This window comes from Symphalangus syndactylus, chromosome 20 (genome assembly GCF_028878055.3).
Source record: "Symphalangus syndactylus isolate Jambi chromosome 20, NHGRI_mSymSyn1-v2.1_pri, whole genome shotgun sequence".
Lineage (NCBI taxonomy): Eukaryota > Metazoa > Chordata > Mammalia > Primates > Hylobatidae > Symphalangus > Symphalangus syndactylus.
The window spans coordinates 59,137,191-59,161,552 of NC_072442.2; the positions used below are offsets into that span (position 1 = coordinate 59,137,191).

A 24,362-nucleotide genomic window follows, 5' to 3' on the forward strand; every position below is an offset into this window, starting at 1 on the left:
CTTGAACTCCCGACCTCAGATGATCCGCCCGCCTTGGCCTCCCAAAGTGCTGGGATTACAGGCGTGAGCCACCGCGCCCGGCTCTGCTTACTATTTATTCAAAATCTTTCCTTTTATGCTTTTGTATCATGTCTAAAAGGCCTTCCTCACATCAATATTACATTGATATTCATATATATTGTATTCTAGAACATTTAAGGACATATAATGAAGGTATATAAATCTTTAATCCATTGGTGATATACAGCATATTTTGTTATTATTTTAAAATAAATAGCTGGTTTTCCCAGGACCATTTACCGATTGATTCATCCTTTCCTGCACTGACTCAGTCATAGCTTTACCATATGCTAAGTTCTTATGCTTACATTTGAGTATGTTTCTAGACTTTTTTTTTTTTTATCCCCCCAGACACAGTCTTGCTCTGTTGCCCAGGCTGGAGTGCAGTGGTGCGATCTCGGCTCACTGCAACCTCCACTTCTCAGGTTCAGATGATTCTCATGCCTCAGCCTCCCAAGTAGCTGAGACTACAGGCGCTCACTACCATGGTCCAGCTCATTTTTGTATTTTTAGTAGAGATGGAGTTTCACCATGTTGGCCAGGCTGGTCTCGAAGTCCCGGCCTCAAGTGATCCGCCCACCTCGGCCTCCCAAAGTGCTGGGATTACAGGCGTGAGCCACTCTACCTGGCCTGTTTCTAGACTTTCTACTCAGCATTAGTGATCTCTCTATTCCTACACCAGTGCCACACTCATTTAAATAATCCTGTTTACAATATCTTTAAATATCCGGTAGGGCAAATCACCCTCCATTAATCTTCTTTTAAAAAAATTATTGGCAATTCTCACCCATTTATTTTTCTGGCTGAATGTAGGAATCGTGTTTAATGTAAGTGGGATTTTGACTAGAATTATGCTAATATATAGATTATTTCTGGGAGAACTGACAGCTTTACAATTTTGGGTCTTGCCTTCCCAGAACGTGGCAAGACCCTCCTTTTCTTCTGTTCTTCGTGTTCCTTGGAAAAGTCTTGTTCTTTATATACATGCTGTACTTTATTGCTACATTTATTTCTGTGTTTCATATTTTTACTGGTATTCTAGTTGAGATTTTGTTTCCATTATCATAAAATTGATGTGCATTCACTGAGTACTTACTGCAGGCCATGCTGACCTTTGTACGTTAATTGTTTAATGGCTCCTTGCAGAATTCTCTTATTAGTTCTAACAATCTTCCGCTGATTCTTTGCCAGTGGGAGTTTTGGGTTCTTTATGCTCACCCATTCTGGGATTAGCTGATTTGTCCACCCTGTCTCACCCTGGCTACCTTGTGACCCAAGGGTCGAAGCTCTGCTAACTGTTCTCTAGTGCTCACCACCTGTGGCCCTGGTCATGCCAGCTCCATGAGCCAACCAACCACACTCACCAGAACCCCTTTAACTGGCACCTGTAAAAGGCAGTGGCTTTTGACTGGCTGCCCCTCCATGTCTCTTTGGTTTCAGGTCACCCCTCAGTGGATACTCGAGTTTGCCTCTTTCCTAGTAGGATGTTACCACATAGGACTTTTTTTTTTTTTTTAATTATCTAAAGTTGACCAAACAACATAACTTTGGCTGGGCATGGTGGCTCACCCCTGTAATCCCAGGACTTTGAGAGGCTGAGGTGGGCAGATCATGAGGTCAGGAGTTCGAGACCAGCCTGGCCAACATGGTGAAACCCCCGTCTCTACTAAAAATAAAAAAATTAGCCAGGCGTAGTGGCACACGCCTACAATCCCAGCTACTCAGGAAGCTGAGGCAGAAGAATTGCTTGAAACAGGAAGGTGGAGGTTGCAGTGAGCTGAGATTGCGCCACTGCACTCCAGCCTGGGCGAAAGAGTGAAACTTCATCTCAAACAAACAAACAAAAACATAACTTCTGTGGGAACGGCATGGTGGCCAACACCACTCACAGACTCTGCACCCAGGCAACCACGGCCGGGATCCCAGTGATGCTGCTTGCTAGGGCTCACCCATCTCTCTGTGCCTCAGTTTACTCCTCTGTAAAACGGGGGGGGAGATGACAGTACCTAGCTCCATGGGTGGAAGACATGATTAAACGGTTAATAATGTAGAACATTTGGAACAGTGCCTAGCACAGAGAGAGCAAGCATCTTATGTATATAAATGTTGTCTCCTCCTTCCCTGAGCCAGAATCCATTTATCTTTTATTCTGGGTCTGGTCCAATCTTCTCTCGGGATAATACTAATCTGATGGTGTGTTAATGACTTCACCGGTCATTTATCTAAGTGGCTAACCTGGGACAGCCTAACATCCCGTTTCATACCACCCTTTGAAACCAGTGCCTTGGTCAATCAATTACTGACCCTCTTTACCAGTGGCCTCGGCTGTCTGCATGGTCTCCAGTGATCCACCCTCCTGCCAGTGGTCTCCTCTGTGGACCCCACAGCTCCCTTTCTCCTATACCAAGAGCACTGAAGCCTCACTACCTGGGACTCAAGGAACCAGATCCTTCTAAGGTAACTCCAAAAGGGGAGAAAGGGTCAGGCTGAGCACCCAGAACTCGAAGCCATACACCCACAGCTAAAGGGCTGGAAGACAACAGAGGACTTCCGCCATCCCCTCCAAAGGTTCCCAGTGAGGCGACAGAAAGGCAAGCATGTCCCCCATTGCTGCCTATGCTCCAGTGCCTCGTCTCCAGGACACTCACCCCAGCCCCAGACAAATCAGACTCACTTCACCCTTGGACTCTGACCCAAAGCACTTGACCTTTTTTTTTTAATTGTGGCAAAATATATATATAAGATTTAGCACTTTTTTTTTGAGATGGAGTTTTACTCTTATTGCCCAGGCTGGAGTCCAGTGGTGTGATCTCAGCTCACTGCAACCTCCACCTCCCAGGTTCAAGCAATTCTCCTGCCTCAGCCTCCCAAGTAGCTGGGATTACAGGCGTGTGCCAGCACATCCAGCTAATTTTGTACTTTTAGTAGAGATGGGGTTTCATCATGTTGGTAAGGCTGGTCTCGAATTCCTGACCTCGGGTGATCTGTCCACCTTGGCCTCCCATAGTGCTGGGATTACAGGCGTGAGCCACTGCACCCGGCCAGATTTAGCATTTTTAAATGTACAATTCAATGGCATTAAGTCCATTCACAACATTGTACCACTCATCACCACTATCAAGTTCCAGGACTTTTTCATCACCCAAAAAGGAAAACCTGTACCTATTAAACAGCCGCTCCCCAGCCCCTAGCAACCCCTAATCTGCTTTCTGTCTCTGGGTTTGCTTATGCTGGACATTTCAGATAAATGGAATCATATGATATGCAGCCTTTGGGTCTGGCTTCTTTCAATCAGCATGATGTTTTCAAGGTTCTTCTGTGTTGTAGCACATCAGAACTTTTTTTTTTTTTTTTTTTTTTGAGACATGGACTTGATCTGTCACCCAGGCTGGAGTACAGTGGTGCAATCACGGCTCACTGCAGCCTCAACCTCCTGGGCTCAGGTGATCCTCCCACCTCAGCCTCCTGAGTAGCTGGTACTACAGGCGTGCATCATCATGCCTGGCTAATTTTTTTTTTTTTTTTTTTTTGGAGAGATGAGGTTTCACTATGTTGCCCAGGCTGGTCTCAAACTCAAACTCCTGGGCTCAAGCAATCCATCCACCTCAGCCTCCCGAAGTGGTGGGATTATGGGCGTGAGCCACTGCACCCGGCCATTCATTTCTTCTTATGGCTAAATAATAATCCCTGTATAGATATGCCACATTCTGTGTATCTGTTCATCCGATGATAGACAGGTGAGCTGTTTCCACCCTTTGGCTATCATAAAGTCAAGCTCTTGACCTTTAACTGGTTTCTAGTTCTTACCTCTCTGCTTGGTTCAGACTCTACCATGAGCTGCTGGAAGGCTGTGACAAGGCCACCATGCAGTTCCCTCAGCTGCTCCCTGCCTTGGGCAGTCCAACTTGTGACTTCCCAAGGTCTTCAAAAGCCCAGTCAAGCTGACTCTCCATGCCTGTCCTCACGCCAGCAACTCCCACCCCAATCCCACCTTTCTGGATAGAGAAGCTGGCTCAACCCCTCATTATACCATGGCATTTGTATTTTGCATGTCAATGTATTTTTTTTTAATCGAGCACTTTGAACAGGCCCTCCACTGAGTCACAGGCTTTACTGAGATCAACCCATTTAATCCTCACAACAGCCCTAGTGGCAGGGTTGTGATTACCCCATTTCACAAATGAAGAATCCGAGAGAGGGATCAAGCAGCCCTCAGGTCTCGGCCTGCCATTTTAGTGCCTTTTTCTCCCTCTTCTCCCTCCCTACAACCCCTCGCCAATACTGCATTCAAGTCCCATCAACTCATTTTCCTGTATTCACCCAACCTATTCCCTATCTTGGCAAACAAAAGCCTAAACAAGAGAATAATCCATGCTTATCCAGGCTGCAGGTCTACATAAACCCAACTTCCTTCCGTGAAAAAATGGAGGTGCTGAGAGGCCACCAGAAGTGACTTCTCTAAGGTCAACCCCCACCCCCACCACAAAGGCCTGGTAGCACCTGAGTGCGGAGATTCTCGGAGAGGTTCAGCTGTCGGGCTCTGCGGCATTTCCCCTTCAGACTACCAACAAGGTAATGTGCAAGGGTGCCCTTGGCAGCCACGCCCACCCCAGGCTGGAGCTGCTGGGGCAGCTAGCCAAAGGTACCAGGTAAGGCCCCGATGGAGTGAGTGCCTCGTGAAGACAGAGTTAGGAGAGAGGACCCGGGATCCCTGTTGGGAGGTGGAGGGAGCCCAGAAGTTGGCCGGCTCCATGCTCCTGTACCCCCAGAGCCCTGGGTCCAGCTTCCATGCAAAGGCAGCTGTGATCCCTCAAACCAAGGAGGCCAGCAAAGGCAGCCTCTCCTGCCTCTGGACCTCTTTGCTCTGTTTCTGCTGGAAGGCCCATGGGCAGTGGTGAGGTGGAATCAGCTGCCATGGGCTCTGAGGGCCAGTCATGCACCTCTCCCAACTTCACGTTCAATGACATCTCATTGAGTAGCCAGAAACCAGCCAGGGAGGGAGTACTGACACCAAGGGAAATGGCAGATGCTACACACTGGCCCCACCCCCTGCCCCAGGCAGTTGCTAAATATTTACCAGCAGCTCCACCCACAGGCCTCTGCCCGGGATGTGGGAGAAGTGGACCCTCAAGGGCGGACCAAGAAGCAGCAGGCACCTCTGAAGAAGAAATCCCAGCAGGAGGAGCTCACTCCTGCCACAGCCAGCCAGGGAGGGAAGGGCCGGTGGAGCACGGGGTCCACCCCTTCATTCTTCCAGAAGGCAGAAAGGAGACGCCATTGCATTGTCCAAGTTTTTAGAGTCAGTGCAGGGCAAACCCCAGGTCTCCTGGCTCCACACCAGGCTCCTTCCACCAAACCAAATGGCCACCACAAAACCAAACAATTTGCAGATCAAGAACTCCCCTTGAGTTGATAGGTGGGGAAGGGGTGGTACAGGGAGGGAAGGCAGGTGTCTCTTTTATCCTTGAGCGCTGAGGTCTCTACAACCAATAAGTAGGTGAGTGCCGGGGGAGCCGTGGGCACCATGCCCTTTTTGAGTGGGTGGTCCCTCTCTCCCTTCCTCCCTGTTTCCTTCCTGGCCTCCCCGGCCCCAGACCCCCCCCAGACACTACGTTCCTCGCCTCCCTGCCCCATGACGGCTTACCAGCTAGCTCTGTGAGCAGGTAAAGAACATTCCCGGAGTGAGGTGGCCCTTCAAGGGGAAGAGTTCAGGGGAAGGTTATGTCCATCAGCTTTCAGAACAAATTCTCAGCTTATTAATTCTCCTCTGGTACGCAGGCAAAAGTAAACAAGCTTTTCTCAGGCAGCCTCGCACAGAGGCCTCCCCTATTCAAACACGGCAAGAGTGGACAGGTTTGGGAGCACTGAGCTCCCGGGCCCCGCTTCCCAGGGGGCCCTCCTGGCCTCCTGCCTGCAATGTCTCAGCCGCTGAGACAAAGCATGCCCAGCCTCTCTGTGGTGGGAGGCCCCACGGTCCAGCATTTGTGTCCCAGAGATGGCTCCGGTCCTCTGGGAAGAGCATCAGACACCCTGGGCATCCAAGGACCCCCAGAGTAGGGCAGTGCGGGTCTGGTCAAAGCAACAAACATTGCTACAGGCTTCCAACCTGCTCACTCAGCCTCTCTCTGAGGAAGATATTTTATAAGGGTGTTTATTTACTGCTCGCTTCGGTTTAAACCATGCTTTTAAAGGTTCAGAATGAGGAAAGGAAATAAACAGTAACAAAATCAAAAGCAGTCCAAAAAGTTAAACAACCCAAAGAAGACATTTCAAAAGAGGAGGCTGCAAGTGTTTATAAGCGGCTGCTCCGGAATCTTTTGTCTGGTGGAGCCAAGAACCTCGGAAGTTTTATACCAGCTTCTTGTAGCCTATGTAGAAACCTCATGAGATCCCTCCCCTCCACATTCTTCCCCATTTGCCTATTTCTGACTTGGAAGGGAAAAACTCAAAATCAAGGGTTTGTGGGTTTGTGAGAAACCCGAAGTCAAGCTACAAGGACTAGAGAAACGGGGGGAGTGAGAGTGAAAGACGGAGATGGAGAGATAGATCATTAAGGTCTGTCTTGCCCTTGCATGAGCCGTGCACACAGCCCCTGCTCGGAAGCCTCAGTCCCCCGCGGTGTGCACAGCCTTAAGATCTTGTCCAGGTGAGTCTCAGTCAGGCAAGGAAGAATGTCACATCAAGGAAAGCAAGAATCGAAGTTCCCTTTAAGTGTCTTCTACCTTCAGAACTGCTCTCCCCTAGAGCTGAACTGATTTAGGATGTTCCTTTGAATTGTGCTGTGACAGAGAGAGCTTCCTCATCTCCCACCTTAGCTCTGTCATCCAGTCTCCCTGTCATGTCGCTTCCTTCAATCCCTTCTCTTCGCCATTTCCCCTGCATGGGGCTCAACCAAAGGCACCTGAAGGCTCTGCAAACAACGCGAGACTGAACTGTCTTTGGCTTTCCCAGCGCTGCCTCTGGCACTCCCTGAAAAGCATTTCTGTCCTTTCCTGTTTGCTGGCTGTCTGTGGACCATGCCTGTGCAAGTGCTGAATCTGTCTTCCCTCAAGTTTCCAGTGCACTGCCAATACTCTCCAAAATCCAGTCCGTATCCTAAAATATTCAGGCGACCACATGGGTTTGCAAGCTCCCACATACCTCCCTACAGTCCTTTCTGGGGGAGGGAAAGGGTCCCCAGAGCCTGCATGAATGTCCATGCTGGGGTGCCCCACTGTCACTTTCTGCCCTCTTCTACCCCAAGTACCAGTACACAAAAGCCCTGTGTGATCCCAGGACCAAGACTCTGGGTGCAGACCTGAGATGCTGTCAGCAGGGCATCTAGCAGGGCTCTGTGCCCTCTGAGTGCCAAAAGCCAGAGCTGTGCAACCTTTCTTGTGCCAAGGACTGGTGAAGCCTGTGGACCCTTCCTCAGAAAAACATTTCTCCATGCTAAAATAAAATACACAGGTCTACAAAGGAAATTAATAATACTGAAATGCCACAGCCCAAATATCTTTAAAGACCCAGATTGATGGTATGGTTACGTTACGCGAGTGCTTCTTTATTAACGATTATAAATCAGGATCTAGCAGTGGGTCTAGTAACTTCTGTCATTTAGAGAAGCAATAACCAGCACGAACGATATTTATGATATCTGCACCAGCTAGAATGTGATGTGTAAACCGCTGTGACTTCTGCCAGTGACCAAGGTGCAGGCTCGGCCGCATGCTGCAGTTTGCGACCTCTCTTTGCCATGAAGGAAATGCTACATTTTCAGTTAGAGGCGAATGAAAATGAAGATGTGATTCTCCCCCACGCCCAGCTCCCGGGCCCCCCGCATTCTGCTTGTGCGCCCCAGTGCCCAAGCCTCCTTCCATATCCCCAGCATCTGGCTCCTTCCTTCTCTGCAGCCCCAGGAAGGAGTGACAGGCCCTCAGCTTGGAAGGTGTTGGGCTGGCGGGCAGCTGGTGGACAAGTAGGAGGAGCTCATTTTTTAGGGTTCCAGGCTCCGGAGAGAGGCACCATTAAAATCTCCTCCATTTGATTCTCAAAGGGAAAGTCACAAAATAGTGTCCTATAGCTCCAGCTTCTTCAGTGCAACCGAGGGGTGCCACTCATACGGAGCAGAGCCCAGATAGTGGTTAGAGAAGTCTGGGCTTTCGAACGCCCCTTCCCCGTTAACCCACCCCACCACCCCACCAAACAACAAAAGCGGGAAATGAGAAGCGAAGGCGGCGGTTTACCTTCAGGCTCCTCCACGCTGCTGGCTGCAGTCGTCGGCGGCGCTACAGGGATCTCTTCGTGAGGTTCAAGATGGGGGCGAGGGGAGGAGAGTGGTGGAGAGAAAACAAGGTAAGACGTGATTTTTTGACTTTAGAATGAGCCCAGCACAGACTCCTCCCAACTTCCTGGGACCCTCCCCTCCGTTTCCCACTCCCTGGCTCAAGAGGAGAAAAGTCAGAAGAGCAGAAGCTGGCAGCGGCATCCTGGGCACACGGGGTTTTTCTCCTTTCGCCTGGCAGGGGGGCGTGGAGAGAAGGCACGAGTGAGGCGGCAACACAGAGCCTGGCCTTGCCCCCACCCCCGGGCCTGGCATCAACTCAGCTCCACCCTTGGGGGGATGGAGAGAGGCTTCCCCAGGTCACTCTGCTTACCGTGATGTAGTTACCTGGGCCCTGCTCATCTCTAAGCTCAACTCACAGGTGAAGGATCCGTGGCAGGACGGCACGCAAGGGGCTGGGAACCTGCCCAAAGGGAAAGGTTTCTCCCACGTGCAGAGAAGTGTTGGCAGCACGGCCCAGGTTCCTACAGCCTCACATCTCAAGCGCTAAGGCATTTTCTTAATGGGCAGAATGGGACTGAGAGTGCAGATCCACAGGCCTCATAAAAGCATGTGATCGTTTTGATTACTCTCTATCTAATATAGCACTTTGGCCAGGTGCAGGGGCTCACATCTGTAATCCCAACACATTTGGGGCCCAAGGTTGGAGGATGGCTTGAGGCCAGGAGTTTGCAACCAGCCTGGCCAACAAAGCAAGACCTTGCCTCTACAAAAAAATAAAACAAATCAGCCAGGCATGGTGGCACACACCTGTAGTCCCAGCCACTCGGGAGGCTGAGGCAGGAGGGTTCCTTCAGCCCAGGAGTTTGAAGTTGCAGTGAGCTATGATGGCACCACTGCACTCCAGCCTGGGCAACAGAGCAAGATCCCGACTCAGAAAGTATATATAATAATAAATATTTAAAAAGCAATTGGTTCCTACTACTTCCCGGCCCCCACCCTGCGTTCAAGAAAGGAGAGGTGGTTCAGCCAGTCCCCGCTGTTCATCGGTGCAGCAGCCTGGCACTGAAGCTCAGGCTTCCTCTTTCTGGACAATGCCAAACCATGGACCAGAAGTCCCTAAGAGGAAAGGACTCACTTCCCCTGGTGAGTGACCACAAACCCCACTGACTCTAGCCGCCATCTGATTCTTTGCGGTAAAACTCTGACTCCTAGATTCTAGATGAGCTAGGACTTGAGGCTTGGTGGATGGACATGGGCTACTCAGGCCGGGGGGCAAATCTGAGAGGCACCAGAGGCATCCTCTGCTCCTTTAGGAAGAAGTGGGGGACACAGCCCTCAATTTGGGGTCATCTTGCTCCCAGGCGACTGTATTAGCAACAACAGCCCATAGGTGCCCTGTCACAATGGGTTATTAGGAAGCTGGACCTAAAACACCACCTGGTCCCAGCAGGAACATCCTGGAGGCAACACCTGAATGGGCCGGTCTAATCCTGCAAGTCCACAGATGGAGCCAAAGCCGATGGCCACAGAGTCACTGTGACCACCCAACCTCAGTGCCCGAGGTCAGCCTGGCTCTGGGATGCACACGCAGGGCCCATGGCTGCCCAAGCTGGGACAAAACAGGGCACGAGTCCCCCAGGCACTGTCTGGGCACCTGTAGCTCTTCCCTTGGGAAGAGCAAGCAAAAATTCCAGGATGGAGCCCCAGGTTGTCCAAGTAGGGAGCGATGCCCTCGCCAGGCATCGGCCGCCCTTTGTGAGAGGAGGGGAGAAGGCACAGGCTGGGAAATGAGAGTTCCCAAGGCTTCAGCCTCTGATTTAGAAACACCAGCTCTCGTGTCTTGGCTTGATTTTTCCACCTGGGGATTTGAAATGTTGGTTCCAATCATTTCTGAGCAACCTGAGAACTCCTAATTCCCTGAAGAAGGGAGACCTCAGTTTTCCCCCCGTGTTTTCTGAACCCCAGATTTCCTCCCAGCTGTCTAAAAATGTTCACCTTGCAGAATCTGGATGGACAGAAGGATTTAAGGATTTTGACAAACTGTGAGGCTGACAATTGGAGGTTGTTGTGAAACCATTTCGACCTGCTCTGCCCTGGATGGGTGCTGAGCCCCCTCTACCGAGGCTTGGACCCTGGTCATTTGCTATTAGCGAGCCCCTGTGAACAGCTGTGCGGAACGCCTCAGGGTTGCTATTAGCCTTCATTAGGGCCACAGGTGCCGTGCATGGAAGCCCTGCCCAGCTCCTCTCGAAGGCCCTGGGTTGTCCGTCCTTTCCGTTCTGAACCCACCAGGGGCAGAGGGAATGCCGGCATTCCGGCAATAGTGACAGCAGCACTCCCGGAATGGGCCTACCCGGATCCAGGGTCCAGGTGGACAGTGAGAATGGGGCCAGTGCTGAGGAGAGGGGCTTGCTTTTCCCCAGAAACAGGAAACTCAGTGTTTGTCAGGATGGACAGCCTCAGACAGGCTGGCTCTGCTTAGCCCCCAGTGGCTTCTGCAAGCACTCTATGAGCTTGGGGGGTCTCCTGCGTGGACTCACTGAGCATGAGGCCTTGAATGCAGGAATGCACATTGGTGACAGAACCCACTGAATGGGCCAGGCGCGGTGGCTCATGCCTGTAATCCCAGCGCTTTGGGAGGCCAAGGTGGGTGGATCACCTGAGGTCAGGAGTTCAAGACCAGCCTGGCCAACATGGCGAAATCCCATCTCTATTAAAAAGACAAAAATCAGCGGGGTGTGAAGGCTTGCGCCTGTAATTCCAGCTACTTGGAAGGCTGAGGCAGGAGAACCACTTGAACCTGGGAGGCAGAGGTTGCAGTGAGCTGAGATCGTGCCACTGCACTCCAGCCTGGGCGACACAGCAAGACTCTCAAAAAAAAAAAAAAAAAAAAAAAGAACCCACTGAACATCAGTGACTAGCATCCTCAAAAGCTCACTGTCCCCCACAAAGCCAGAGACTTGAAAAGCAGGGTGCCCCACACATACTTATGCAGGGGGCGATGGGAGAGCGGCTCTGCTGGTAGCCTTTGGCGCAGCGGTTGCAGGTGATACCCGTCACGCCGTCCTTGCAGGGACACTGGCCGGTGGTTTGGTTGCAGGTTTTGCCAGCAGCACCCACGGGGTGGCAATCACAGGCTGCAGAGAACACAAAATGGGAGAGTCAGACAAGGGAGAAGGGGCCAGTGCATCCCCCCAGAGCCTTCCCTACCCAGGGCTGCCTCCATGGACCCTGCCCTGGAGGAAGAGCAGCGACGGGGAGCAGGCCCAGCCAAGCCCAAACGCACTCCGGAAGCTCTGACACTGGCCACCCACCTACCTGGAAACGGAGAATAAAAACCAAAATGGACCGACCTGAAGAGACTGCTTTGGCAGCAGGAAAGCGAAGTGCGGGAGCCCTTTGGAAGCCCAGGAGGAAGGCTTTCAAATACCTTCTCGGGAAGGCAGATCCCGCAGCCCTCACCACACCTGGGTGGAGGAGTCAGGATGGGGGGATACACCTTCCCTTGACAGGGTCAGCTTATGCGTTTTCACTCTGTCCTCAACCAGCTCCCTGCCCCCAAGTTTTCTTGCCAACCCAGGGCGTGGGAGGAGTGGGGTTTGAGGCCTGGTGAAGCTCTGGGGTTTGCCAGGTTAGAGGGAAGTCACAGGGAGGGGTGGCTCCCCCAGCTGCTGCCCCCCCCACCAACCCCTGACCCTGCTTTGCAGCCAGGCAGCCAAGGCAGCCTTCTGAATCACAAAACCCATAAACTAGCACTAGAAAGGGTCAGGGTGATCATTTAGCTTAAAGCCCTGATTAAATGTGCAAACAAAGACGGGAGAGGTAAAGGAAACTCCCAGGGCCTCACAGGAAGGGAACGGCCAGGGTGGGAGGTGAAGCAAGGCCGGGATTCTCAGGCCAGCAACTACGGCTCCACAGAGCAGGCCCCCCACCCTCCTCCTGGGCTTGAAAGGGTGGAGAGGTGGGGTTGCCCACCCTGTCATGCTTCACGGAAGCTCTGTCGCTGTGTCCTAAGAAGCCAATTCCGGTAAGAGAGTAGCCACAGGACCTCAGGAGGACATCCCACCAACACAGATGCTCAGGGCAAGAACAGCTATACCTGTAGGCACAGGACACCAGCGTTCCCTGCTAAGTTCTGCCTCCCTGAAGCTGGGCGGTGGCCTCAGAGCTTGGTGGGGAAGGGGAAGACTGAAGGAAGGAGGCAAATGTCCTGCCCACGCCCCGTCCCGGAGGCTGGAGGTGGGGAGTCTGCAGCAAGGCGTCCTGCAGCAATTCCAGGTGTCCCCTCATGGCTGCTAATGTGTTCCTCCTCCAAAAGGACCAAAACACCCAAGAACGCAAGTGAGAGCAGAGACTCTGAAGGAGCCAGATTAGAACTTCCCAGCAAGCACTGCTGGGCGTGAGCACGGGAGTCTGTGGCTCAAAACACGGCCTCTCCCAGCCCAGCTGGCCTCGGGCCCAGGAGTGGCCAATGAGGAGAATTAGGAAGAGGAGGGAGGGAGGGAGTTGGAGAGAAGAATGTGAGGAATTGTTTGTTGAAGTTGTGTCTGGACATGCAAAACCTGGAATCACTCGGAGTGAGGGTCCCGGGGCTGGGGGTGCCCCCATCAGGTGGGAGGAGGGTGGGGGCACAGGCCCTGGCACGGGGGCAGCCTACAGGGCTCCCTGCCTGTGAGGCAGATGGAACTGCTCCAGTCTTGCTACTATTTCTTATAGATAGAAGTAATGCCGTTTTTGTTTTGTTTTTGAGATGGAATTTCACTCTTGTTGCCCAGGCTAGAGTGCAATGGCGTAATCTCGGCTCACTGCAACCTCTGCCTCCTGGGTTCAAACGATTCTCCTTCCTCAGCTTCCCGAGTAGCTGGGATTACAGGTGCCCGCCATCACGCCCGGCTAATTTTGTTGTATTTTTAGTAGAGATTGGGTTTTACCACGTCGGCCAGGCTGGTCTTGAACTCCTGACTTCAGGTGATCTGCCCGCCTCGGCCTCCCAAAGTGCTAGGATTAGAGGCATGAGCCACCACGCCCAGCCAGAAGTAATGCCTTTTGTTAGGAAATTGTCTTCTTAGAGGTACCCTAAATTCAAGTTCATTCTCTGTTGTTTGTCTTTTTCACTCAACAGTAAGAAAAGATCCAGCCTTGACGGCCCATGGAGACGTGCAGCGGAGGCGGCGGCGAGGAGGGGAGGCTGGAGAGGGCCTCTGACCTTTCCCTATGGTCTCTTAAATTCGTCCATGGTAGGAAGGGAGATGGAGCATGGGCAGTGCCTCTAAGTCGGCCATGCGAATGCAAAAGGCCACAGCACAGGCTCCTCGTGTCTTCGAAGCCCCTGATGCAAGCCTGAGCATCAGGGGCTCAGGCCGGCTGACCTCCCTTAGCCAGCTGGTAATCCTAAGATTCGTGCCAAGACATTCTCCCCTCCGAGCTGATGGAACACAGCTGTGCACCAGTAACTTCTGGATCCTTGGATGTGGCTGAAGGGAGGTCACCAAAGGTTGCTCGGTCACTGCACGTTCAGAGCCAAGTCACACGTGGACACCCTCATTGGCCCAGGTTGTCTTTATCTTGGCAGCGGCCGACCCAGAGCAGACTCTGGGTGGAGTCAGGATGGTGCATTCTTCTCCCCCACGGCTCCTCACAGCCGGTGACTTGCTTAGCTGCCTGGCCTGGCACCAGCTGAGGTCTGGCAGAGTGAGGGCCGTCCTTGGTAATGGCAGGGCCACCGTGTCTGCTGTGTGCAGCAGGCACTTCCTAAGGGCCCACCCTTTGGTTCAACATGAGCTGATGCTTGCTCCTGGGTTTCCAAATCTTTCTAAGATTCTGCAAGAATCTGACCTATTCCTCTGGTTTACGAAGGCAGCAGGCTGACTTGTGTTTCCCCACCAGCAGATCATTGTTCTAGGAAGGGAGGCAATCAGGGTCCCAAAGGGGCTACCCAAGGCAGAGTATTCTTCAGCAGTAGCCGCCCCGTGCCAACTCCTGCAAACTCCTTAGCACACCCACACTCTCTCATACGTGTCAAATCCCTTGGTCCTTGCAACAGCCCTCTGAAATGTGCATGACAGCACAGAGGAGACCACGGACCAGCAAAGACAACTGCAGGAGAAGGCCGGGGGCTGTGTGGAGAGGCGGAAAGGGCCTGGATCTCTGAGGGAACTACCATTCTAAATGGCCTCCTTTGTATTTCTTGTTCTGCAAGGAGAAATAAGCTCCTATCTTATAATACGAAGTGGGTTTTCTGTTACCTGTACCCAATGCAATCCTAACAGACTTGCCTGGAATTCATTCTCAATCCCCAGCCAAAGGACCCCAAAGTAAGAACTTTTCCTAAAAATTCACAAATCGAGATGGCCCCCATTATACCCTGTGCAAAGGCTGAGTTTTAAGGTGTAGGGAGAGTTGACAGATGACAATGCCATACTATGGCCTGGAAAGGGAGAATGTGACTGGCAGTGCCAAAGGAAGAGAGGCTGAGCCCAAGGGAAGGCTCAGGCCCTGGCCTTGAGGAAGAGAACGTCAAAAGCATCCTGCTGTAGTCCCTTGACCCTGAAATATACACAGACACAGACACATCAAAGTTCCTACTAACACATAGAGACTCACACATATTCCCAGAAACACACAGATACAAGCAGACTCCTACTAATTCTCCCTCCCTCGCTCTCATCTACACACATCGACTCACAAACACATGGATTCTTATCTACAAACTCACCCACGCACAGACATATACTCAGATCCACAAAGCCACACACAGACACAGACACACAGGGCCACAGGGGGCAGGGGAGGGGAGGTGTGGAGTGAGCTGGGGAGAAGATGGCAGTTAGGTGAGTGGAGGTCTTTTCCTTTGCAGGGGAGGTGGTGGGGGGGTCCGGTGAGGGAGACAAAGAGAGAGCCCCCCTAATTCCTCTGAGAATGTGGTCTGGGTCAGAACATCTTCCGCCACAGGAAGCCGCTGGGTGGCTCCCATGTCCCTGGAAGTCAGCCACTTTTTTCAGAGGGAGGTCAATCCCTTCCATGGCAGGTCACCCCGTGTGCACGGAGCAGGCAGCACCTGGCCATGGGAAACAATCTGCCCGGGGATTTTTTCCATAAAGAGAAAGGTGAGGCCAGACAGAAGCCCAGGTCCCTGAGAACACGGCAGGATCAGGTTTCCCATGAACGCGGCAGGCTGGACAGCCTCCCAGTGAAGCAGAGAACCCACGCAGTCCTTGCTCTGGGTCACGAGACAGGGACAGACAGCTCAGGTGACCCACGTGCTTTCAGACGGGTAAGAAGGGATCCAGGTCTGGCCCCCCACCCTCCCAGTGACCCTGGGTTAGTGCCTTTCTTTCTCTGGACCACCAGTGGCTCATCTGTAAGGACAGGGGTCTCCCTCTAAAGTCCCACTGAAGTGACTTACAACTTAACAGGCTAAGGTTTTTGTCTCCCTGCTGGGTCCAAAGGAACCAGGGTGGCAGCCCCCACCCTTTGACCGTCGCCCCTTCTGCTGCTGTTCCTCAGTGTCTTGGCAAGAGGCCAGGGGAAAGGGCTCCTGTTGCAGGGCACACCGGGCCTTCCGTACACCTCTACCACTGGCTTTGCCTGCACCAGCACCCGCCTGCATGGTGCCAGAATCTTGTTGAGATTTGGTTTGTCGGTGAAGAGGGGGTACCCAGGGACTTCTGAGAGCCCTGGCAAAGCTGACCTGGATGGCAGGTTGTTCTCATCCTCAGCTTCTTGTGCCCAAGTAGCTGCCTTTTCCCACTCCCTCTGATACTCTCTGAAGGGATCCCTGAAGGCTCCTGGGCTCTGCCAGGGAGGACACACACTCCTGAGCCTGGCTCCCTCTCCACTAAAGCACATACCGAGGCTTTCCAGAAGTCTGTCCTGGGCTCCTATCCAGAGGTCTGGCTACTTTTTATGGGGACTCTGGCTCCAGGGGCTCTTGAGGTCAGGCAGGACCTTCAAATGGCAGTGATCCAAGGCCACGTGCCCATGGAGGACAGGAAAGCCAGCTTGGCATGAGCCCCTCTGGAGCAGCTTCAGGTAGGACAGGGGAAACACGACAGCCACAGCCCCACCCTCACCTCAGACACCACCACAGCCACCACCCAGGCCTCTGGCCAGTCCTGAAGTTCAGCTTCTGGCCTGACCTTGTGCTATGCGCTAAACTGTGTACTCCCTGCCACACACAATGCTGATGTGGAAACCCTAAACCCCAGTACCTCAAAGTTGGATGTATTTGGACATAGGGGCTTTAAAAGAGCCGATTAAAGTGAGGTCACTGGGGTGGACCCTGATCCAACATGACTGGTGTCCTTATTAGAAGAGGGCATCAGGACACAGATGAGTGCAGTGACAGGGAGAAGACGGTTATCTGCAAGCCAAGGAGAGAGGCCTGGAGCAGATGTTTCTTGGAACAAAACCAGCCCTGCTGACACCTTGATCTTGGACTTCCAGCCTCCAGAACTATGAGACATAAACTTCCATTGTTTAAGCCAATCAATCTGAGGCACTTTGCAGCCTGCACTGACTAACACACCTGTGTGGAGCCTCAGGTAAGCATCTTCTTCTCCAGGACCCTCCTAGGCCTGTCCTGTACTCATGGGAAGGAAGACTGCCCCACCACTCCACCAATCAGCTCTTTCATCCCCCGGCTCCCTGTGGAAGTCACCACCTTTGCTGGAAGAGGAAAACCTTCTCCATGGCAGGCCATGTCTCTGAGGTTCCCCCAAACCCCCACAGGTCAGCAGAGCAGCTCTCGGATTCCATGATCTCTAGAACCCCTGCTGGCTCTGATTCCGAACAGGTCGCAGCTCACAGACCATCTGAGGGCTGTTCTCAAAAGAGCACTGGCAGAAGCCTTGAGCAGTAAGTGCTGCAGGTCCTAAGAGCCCTCGGAAGGCTAGTACAAGGTCAGAGAAGGGAGGCTGGCCCCATCAGCAGCCCCCTCCTCACCTGTACAGCATGCAGGAGATGCCCTCTGTTCCAGTTCAGAAGAAGAAAGGGCTCACACAGCAAGTGCTGAAGGCATCCCTCCCAAAGTCTGATGGGAAACTCCCTTCCTAGTCCTCACAGACTTCCAAGGGACAGAGGAATGCAACAGACAGAGAAACTACCCTGCCCTGAATCCCGGGACATTGCCCCAGCAGTGAATGTGGAAATCTTGCCAAGTTTCCCCAGGGAGGGCTGATCCCCGGAGCCAATTGTGAGGCTCCATGTGACTCCAAGGCCTGCAGCTCATGCCAAAGGGCTGCATCTGCCTGTGGCCCTCCTGGGCTGGGGGAGACAGTCTTCTTTGCTTTGAGTAGGATCAGTCTGCACAGGTGGACGCCATCCACAAAGAAAGTAGGGGTGGACAGTGCCCCGTGGACAGGCCCCATCGCGTGGGCCAGGCTGTTCCCTGGCTGCTGTGGAGGTCAGGGAGGGCAACTGCAGCAGCATGCTTGGTGCAGTGACGACAGTCCGAAGAGTCAGCAAGGGCCAGCACCTTCAGAGAAAAGCAGGATCCAGAGGCTCCCCAGGTCCCCATATCTCTTGTGGGTGTCAGGCCTCTTGGGGGAAGCCTGGTGGGACCCTCACTAGAGGTGACACTGGAGAGAAGATGATGTCAGGCACAAAGAGGTGTCCAGGCACCCATTTCTTCCCCACTCCCCAAAACAGGAGTGAAGGATCGGCAACCAAAAGAAGAAACACAGGAAAGCCAGCAGAGCGTTCTGGAATGGAGGGGACCTAATTAAGGTGGCGGCGAAGACACCAGGCACGCAGGGCTTTTGGGGGCGGGGCAGACAGGCCAGAGGAGGGGAGAGAGTGCTGACCCAGGGAGACTGGTCTCTAAGTGAGTTCAGAGCTTTGAGATACGCGAGATGGGGAACAAGGAGGCCCAAAGACACAGTGTCAGAGAACCCTAGGGAAGGAGTTTCTTCTTATTGCTATTATCATTTAATTTGCATAGAGTAAAATTCACTTTTTTGGTGTAGTCTTACGGCTTTTTATCATGTGCATAAATTCTTTGTTTTTTTTTGAGATGTAGTTTCACTCTTATTGCCCAGGCTGGAGTGCAGTGGTGCAATCTCAGCTCACTGCAACCTCCACTTCCCAGGTTCAAGTGATTCTCCTGCCTCAGCCTCCTGCCCTCAGGTGATCTACCCACCTCGGCCTCCCAAAGTGCTGGGATTACAGGCATGAGCCACCGCGCCCGGCCCTCATGGTGGTTTTAACCTGCAGTTCTCTAATGACTAAGGACGTTCCATGTATTTATTTGTGATCTGCCTATCTTTGACGATGTTCCCGTTCAAGTGTTTTGCCCATGTTTAATTGGGTTGTTTGTTTCCTTGTTGTTGAATTTTGAGAGTCATTTACATATTTGGGATTCAAGTCCTCCATCAGATGTGGGATGTGCAAGTATCTTCTCCTCATCTGTGGCTTGTCTTACAGAAGGAACTTCTTTTTTTTTTTTTTTTTTTTTTTGAGACAGTCTCGCTCTGTCGCCCAGGCTGGAGTGCAGTGGTGTGATCTCAGCTCACTGCAAGCTCCGCCTCCCGGGTTCACACCATTCTCCTGCCTCAGCCTCCCGAGTAGCTGGGACTACAGGCTCCCACCACCACGCCAGGCTAATTTTTTGTATTTTTTTTTAGTAGAAATGGTGTTTCACCGTGTTCGCCAGGATGGTCTCGATCTCCTGACCTCATGATCCACCCGCCTCGGCCTCCCAAAGTGCTGGGATTACAGGCGTGAGCCACTGTGCCCGGCCCAGAAGGAGCTTCTTAAAAGGTGAGCCTGCCCGGGTGCGGTGGCTCACACCTGCAATCCCAGCACTTTGGGAGGCCGAGGCGGGCGGATCACCTGAGGCTGGGAGTTCGAGACCAGCCTAACATGGTGAAACTGCCTTTCTACTAAAAGTACAAAATTAGCCAGGTGTGGTGGCACATGCCTGTAATCCCAGCTACTCGGGAGGCTGACGCAGGAGAATCACTTGAACCCGTGAGGTGGAGGTCATGGTGAGCCGAGGTCACGCCATTGCACTCCAGCCTGGACAACAAGAGCGAAACTCCGTCTCAAAAAAAAAAAAAAAAAAGTGAGCCTGATACATCACTCAGTTAACTCTTCTCCTTCCAGCCTTCCAGTGCTCTGAGAATAGGACCCACCTCCTCTCCAGACACCAAGGAGCTGACTCTTCCCACCCCTTCCTCCCTCTCTTCCCTTCTGACCAAGGGCCCACCAAGCCCTTTCCTGCTTCCAGACTTTGGTTCTTCCTGGAATGTTCTTCCCTTAGCTTCCTTGTGGCTGTTTTCTCCCCACATCCCAGGTCTCATCTCAGATGTCCTGTCCGCAGGAAGTCCCTCCAGGGCCACCTCATAGCACGGTTTGCCCAGTTACTCTCTCCTTCCACCCTGCTGCTTTCCTCCATGTAACTCGTCACAATCCGTCATTATCTTCCTTTTTCTTCTTTGTTTATGGTCAACCTCCCATCAAAAAGCAAGCTCCAAGGGCCTGTGTCTAGCATGTGATAAGCACTACACAAACATGTGCTGAATCAAATGAACAAACAATCTTGTTACCAATCTGGATGTAACTCAGGCCAATCTGCCGTCCTTTCCTGGTGGAGAGAGGGGGGCATTTTGCTGCCCCTGCACCTCTGGAGGAAAGAATGAGGGGGCAGGTGGGATGACAGTCCCCTCATATCCTAGGTCATCCGCAATCCAATGTCCCTGCACTCTCCACTCTTTACATTCTCTGTGTTAATGAGGGAGGGAGGATCACTGAAATCTGAAGATAATCCCCAAACATCATTTCAGCTGTCTGTGTCAACCTCCTCCGAAGCTATGCTTTCCTTTGCCCCAGCAGTTGCTAATGAGGCACAAAAGAATAAGTGTTTCAAGTTGCACAACCTATCCTTTCCCTGCCACTTTCGGATCAAGGTGCAGACGGCAGGAAGTTGGGGGGAGGGGAGCCCCATAATCCCAAACTGGGTTATTTGACACTCCGTGATCTAGTTAACTATAGTCTTCCTGCACCTGTTTTACAGCCAAGGAGAAAAGCACAGGTCTTGCAAATGATTCCCAGTGTGTGTGTGTGTGTGTGTGTCACAAGAACTTGGGGCAGGAATAGGGCTGTATGACACAGTGGGGGAGGAGCAGGAACCTGGGTCCTATGTCTGTGCCGCAGGTGAGGCAGCTCAGGCCAGCTCAGGCCTCCCATCAGCCGTAAGTCCCAGTCCAATCAAGGAGTCCCTCAGATGCTGCCTGGTCTTTCTTGGCACTTCCAGAGCCAAATCTGGATGTGCACAGCCCGCCCCCACCTCTCTGTGCTGTGTCTCCACAAGCAGCTGCTGGGCACATCTCTGCCCTTCGACTTGTCGTCTTTGCTCCCAAAGCACGGAAATCCTTTACTGAAAGTGTGCAGCAGCATTACAGCCAATCCCTGGGGCCCTGCCCAGTCTTGTGGGAATTGGCTGCCAAGTCCACCCCGGGGCTGAACCCTTCAAGCAACAGGGGCCGGCTCTCCCGAGGGCCACCACTCACAGAAAGAACTAAATCAACCAGAGGGTCAAAGGAAGCGCCTCTGCTTTGTGTGTGTGCCAACAATGGCAGAGGGTTCTAATGATTCTGTTTTCCCTGATTTGCACAAATAATCATAATAGCTGCCATGTATGCAATGCATGCTACATGCCTGGACGTCCTCCACATCATCTCATTTAATCTGCACCACAGCCCCAGGAGGGAGGAGGGACTGTGATCCCCATTTGCAGATAAGAAAACTGAGGCTCCCGAGAGTGTCTTGCCTCCAGAGGTGGAACCTGAACTCGGGTCTGAATAAAGCCAAGTTCCATGCTTTTCAAAGCTCTGCGTCCCAAACCTGTTTACTACCCCCCGTGCCACCTGCCCCCCGACCCACAAGTGCTCTCCTGGCAACCAAAGCCGGAAAGACACTATTTCCTCAAGTAAAATGCCCTTGACGCTCTGGCCAAACCCAGAACTTCCACTAACTTGGGGAGCTCAATGATCAGGAGTCTTTTCTGCCCCAACACAGGAACCCCTGGATATCCTCCAGGAATTTCTTTTTATTTTTCTTTGTTTTGAGATGGAGTCTCGCTCTGTTGCCGAGGCCGGAGTGCAATGGTGCGATCTCGGCTCACTGTAACCTCCGCCTCCCGGGCTCAAGCGATTCTCCTGCCTCAGCCTCCCGAGTAGCTGGGACTACAGGCACACGCCACCACGCCCGGCTAATTTTTGTATTTTTAGTAGAGACAGGGTTTCACCATGTTGCCCAGGCTGATCTCAAACTCCTGACCTCAGGTGATCCACCTGCCTCGGCCTCCCAAAGTGCTGGGATTACAGGTGTGAGCCACAGTGCCCAGCCAATCCTCCAGGAATTTCTATGTGGCATTTGGGGATAACAGTGGTCCTGAGAGACGAGAGAACTCACATGCAGGGAGGTGAAAACGTGGACTGGCCAAGGACGCCCAGGGAATGAGCACAGCTGGGCCAGGAAGACCCCGTTTGGCACAGTGCGCCACATGGGCCGAGTCACAAGATCAGGGACCTTTTCATCTGTAAAGACTGCAATAAAACCACCTCCACCTAATTTCCTGGCTCTACCAGCTCTTCTGAGTCACCAGATCACAAACTTCACTGCTACAAAGAATTGTCCTATTGTATCAGGTTCTCCTAAGAGGTTGACTACTTAAGAAGCATGTGGAATGTGGAATGTCAAAGCTAGAAGGGATTCAGAGGCCAGCAACCTGAACATAATCCTACAGATGAGGAGACTGAGGTCTAGAGAGGTCACCAGACTTATCTGATACCCTATAGACTTTGAACATGGAGCCAAATACGTAGGTAAGGTTTTTGATGCTCATGTCTCCCAAGGGAAAAGATGCATCCACACAGATCACAGTTGGAGTGAAACTCTTTCACTGGGAATTCTCTCTCCCAAATGCAGTATCTAAGGTGTCAGTTTCTCCCAGTAGGTACTAACCTTACCTGGCCATAATGAAGGCCACTCCTTGCGTTGGGGTCTCTGTCCTCAAAGCTGGAGCCACTCCAGCCACTAAGTACCTTCCTGCCTCAGATGACCAACCCTTTTCCCTGCACCCCCCACAAAAAACATGAAAGTGTAAATACAGGTAATGGAAATGTGACAAGGGACCCACATATTGAAAGGGTGCCCGAGGCTTTTATAGGGTGGATGGATAATGCCTTAGAGTCAGGAAGACCAAGAAGGGTGGGGGCCCAGGAACTTTACTGTGCTGTGAATAAATCCACAAATGATCAGATCTAAATACACATATTCACGCACACACATGCAAGCACTATCTGGCACTGATGACTGTCTAATCTTGTGCCTTATTTAGGCTACACTAGCTAAGTTCTCAGCCTTGCCCGGTAAGGTTTTTTGTTTTTTGTTTTTTGTTTTTTTTTGAGACAGAGTTTCACTCTCGTTGCCCAGGCTGGAGTGCAATGGCACAATCTTGGTTCACTGCAACCTCCGCCTCCCGGGGGTTCAAGCAATTCTCCTGCCTCAGCCTCCCAAGTAGCTGGGATTACAGGCATGCGCCACCATGCCCGGCTAATTTTGTATTTTTAGTAGAGACAGGGTTTCTCCATGTTGGTCAGGCTAGTCTCAAACTCCCGACCTCAGGTGATCCACCTGCCGTGGCCTCCCGAAGTGTTGGGATTACAGGTGTGAGCCACTGTGCCCGGCCAGGATTTTTAAATTAAAAAAATTTAAATACCCACCCTCCCAGTTTTCATCAAGAGAATCATAAAAAAATACATTTAAATTCATTGATGGTCAATCTCTCTCCTCAAAAGAATAAACCTGGGGTCTAGGCTGCCTACAAGTCTTCCCTTAATGCCACCAAGAGCAACTCACCATCCTCATTTCTTATTCTCTGTGGTTCTCAGTGTTGGTTACACATTAGAATCTCCAGGGGAGCTTTTCCAATTCCGAATGCCCAGATCGCATCTGGACCCATTAATTAAACCAGAATTTCTGGGGGTGGGATCCAGGCGGCAGTATTTTCAAATCTCCCCAAGTGGTCCCAATGCGCAGCCAAGGGTGAGACTCACAGCATAAGTTACAGACAGATAATGCTGATGACGCTATACAGTGAAGGTGGAGAATCACAAATAAGAAAGTCACGGGGAGTCCCCTGCACACAGTGGCCCAGGGAAACAGAGGGGCAAGACTGTGGTGTTCATTTCCTCCCCATCCAGCAACTCTTGGCTGAGCTGCCAGAAGAAATAAGGGGTGGACGGAAGTTGCAAGAACGTCGTAGCAAAGATGTGAGGATGATTGCTTGCTTTTGCCCTGGCTAATTATTGCATCTTCTTGCTTGGGACTCAAGCACCTTCCTAGCCTTCATTCAATCACATGAACTGTGGGCTTGAAGGGGGGAAAAACAATGAGAGAAGGAAACAGGCAGCTCAGTGAGATGGAAATGCAAGCCCTTTGTATGGGGATGCTGGATGCAGCGGTTAATTTCTTAATTCTCATCACAGTTCGGTTCATGGGAGACTCCTGGAATGTCTTTATCCATCACAGATGGTTTGGAAAAATGATAAATTAATATTGTTACCAATGGGGGCAGGGCTGAAATGGTTAAATAGCAACGTCGTCTTTGGTTGTCTTTGCCCGCTCTAAAGAGAAAGAGCCCCCAAGGTCCATAAAGAAGACAAATGGTAAACAAAACCTCCTGTCTTTTGACAGACTCCAAGACGAGTATCATTCACAAACCATTCGGCGGAGAAAAGGGAGAAATTTATCTCATCTGACTTTGTATAGGACAACAGCTTGCACCATAACGAGGCCGTCCCAGTGCTGTGAAATCGCACTGAATAGCTAGAGAGTGCAGCCGCCTGTTCCCTGGGTATGTTTATTACAGTCCTTTGTACGCACCAACCCTGCCAGCTCTGGTTTGCTTCTAAACCAGGGGAAGGGAGAAAGAACCCAACAAATTTGTTGCTACGAAACTTCCCAAATGGGGCAACTACATAGTAACGTTTGGAATCTGATGCCCTTACTCCAGGCTGTTCTTGTCTGGGTC

The 24,362-nt window shown here is 51.9% G+C and overlaps 1 protein-coding gene across 2 annotated transcripts in view; it reads right to left on the minus strand.

The window, feature by feature from the left end:
- The window catches only part of NTN1 (netrin 1), a 223,189-nt gene that overhangs the window by 50,960 nt on the left and 147,867 nt on the right, over positions 1–24,362 (minus strand). For both annotated transcript variants that reach the window (XM_055256017.2, XM_055256016.2), the window contains exons 4-5: positions 11,314–11,463; positions 8,286–8,339 (exon numbers count right to left, since the gene is read on the minus strand). In XM_055256017.2, the coding sequence (XP_055111992.2) occupies positions 8,286–8,339; positions 11,314–11,463 (204 nt within the window). The remainder of the gene's footprint in view (positions 1–8,285; positions 8,340–11,313; positions 11,464–24,362) is intronic.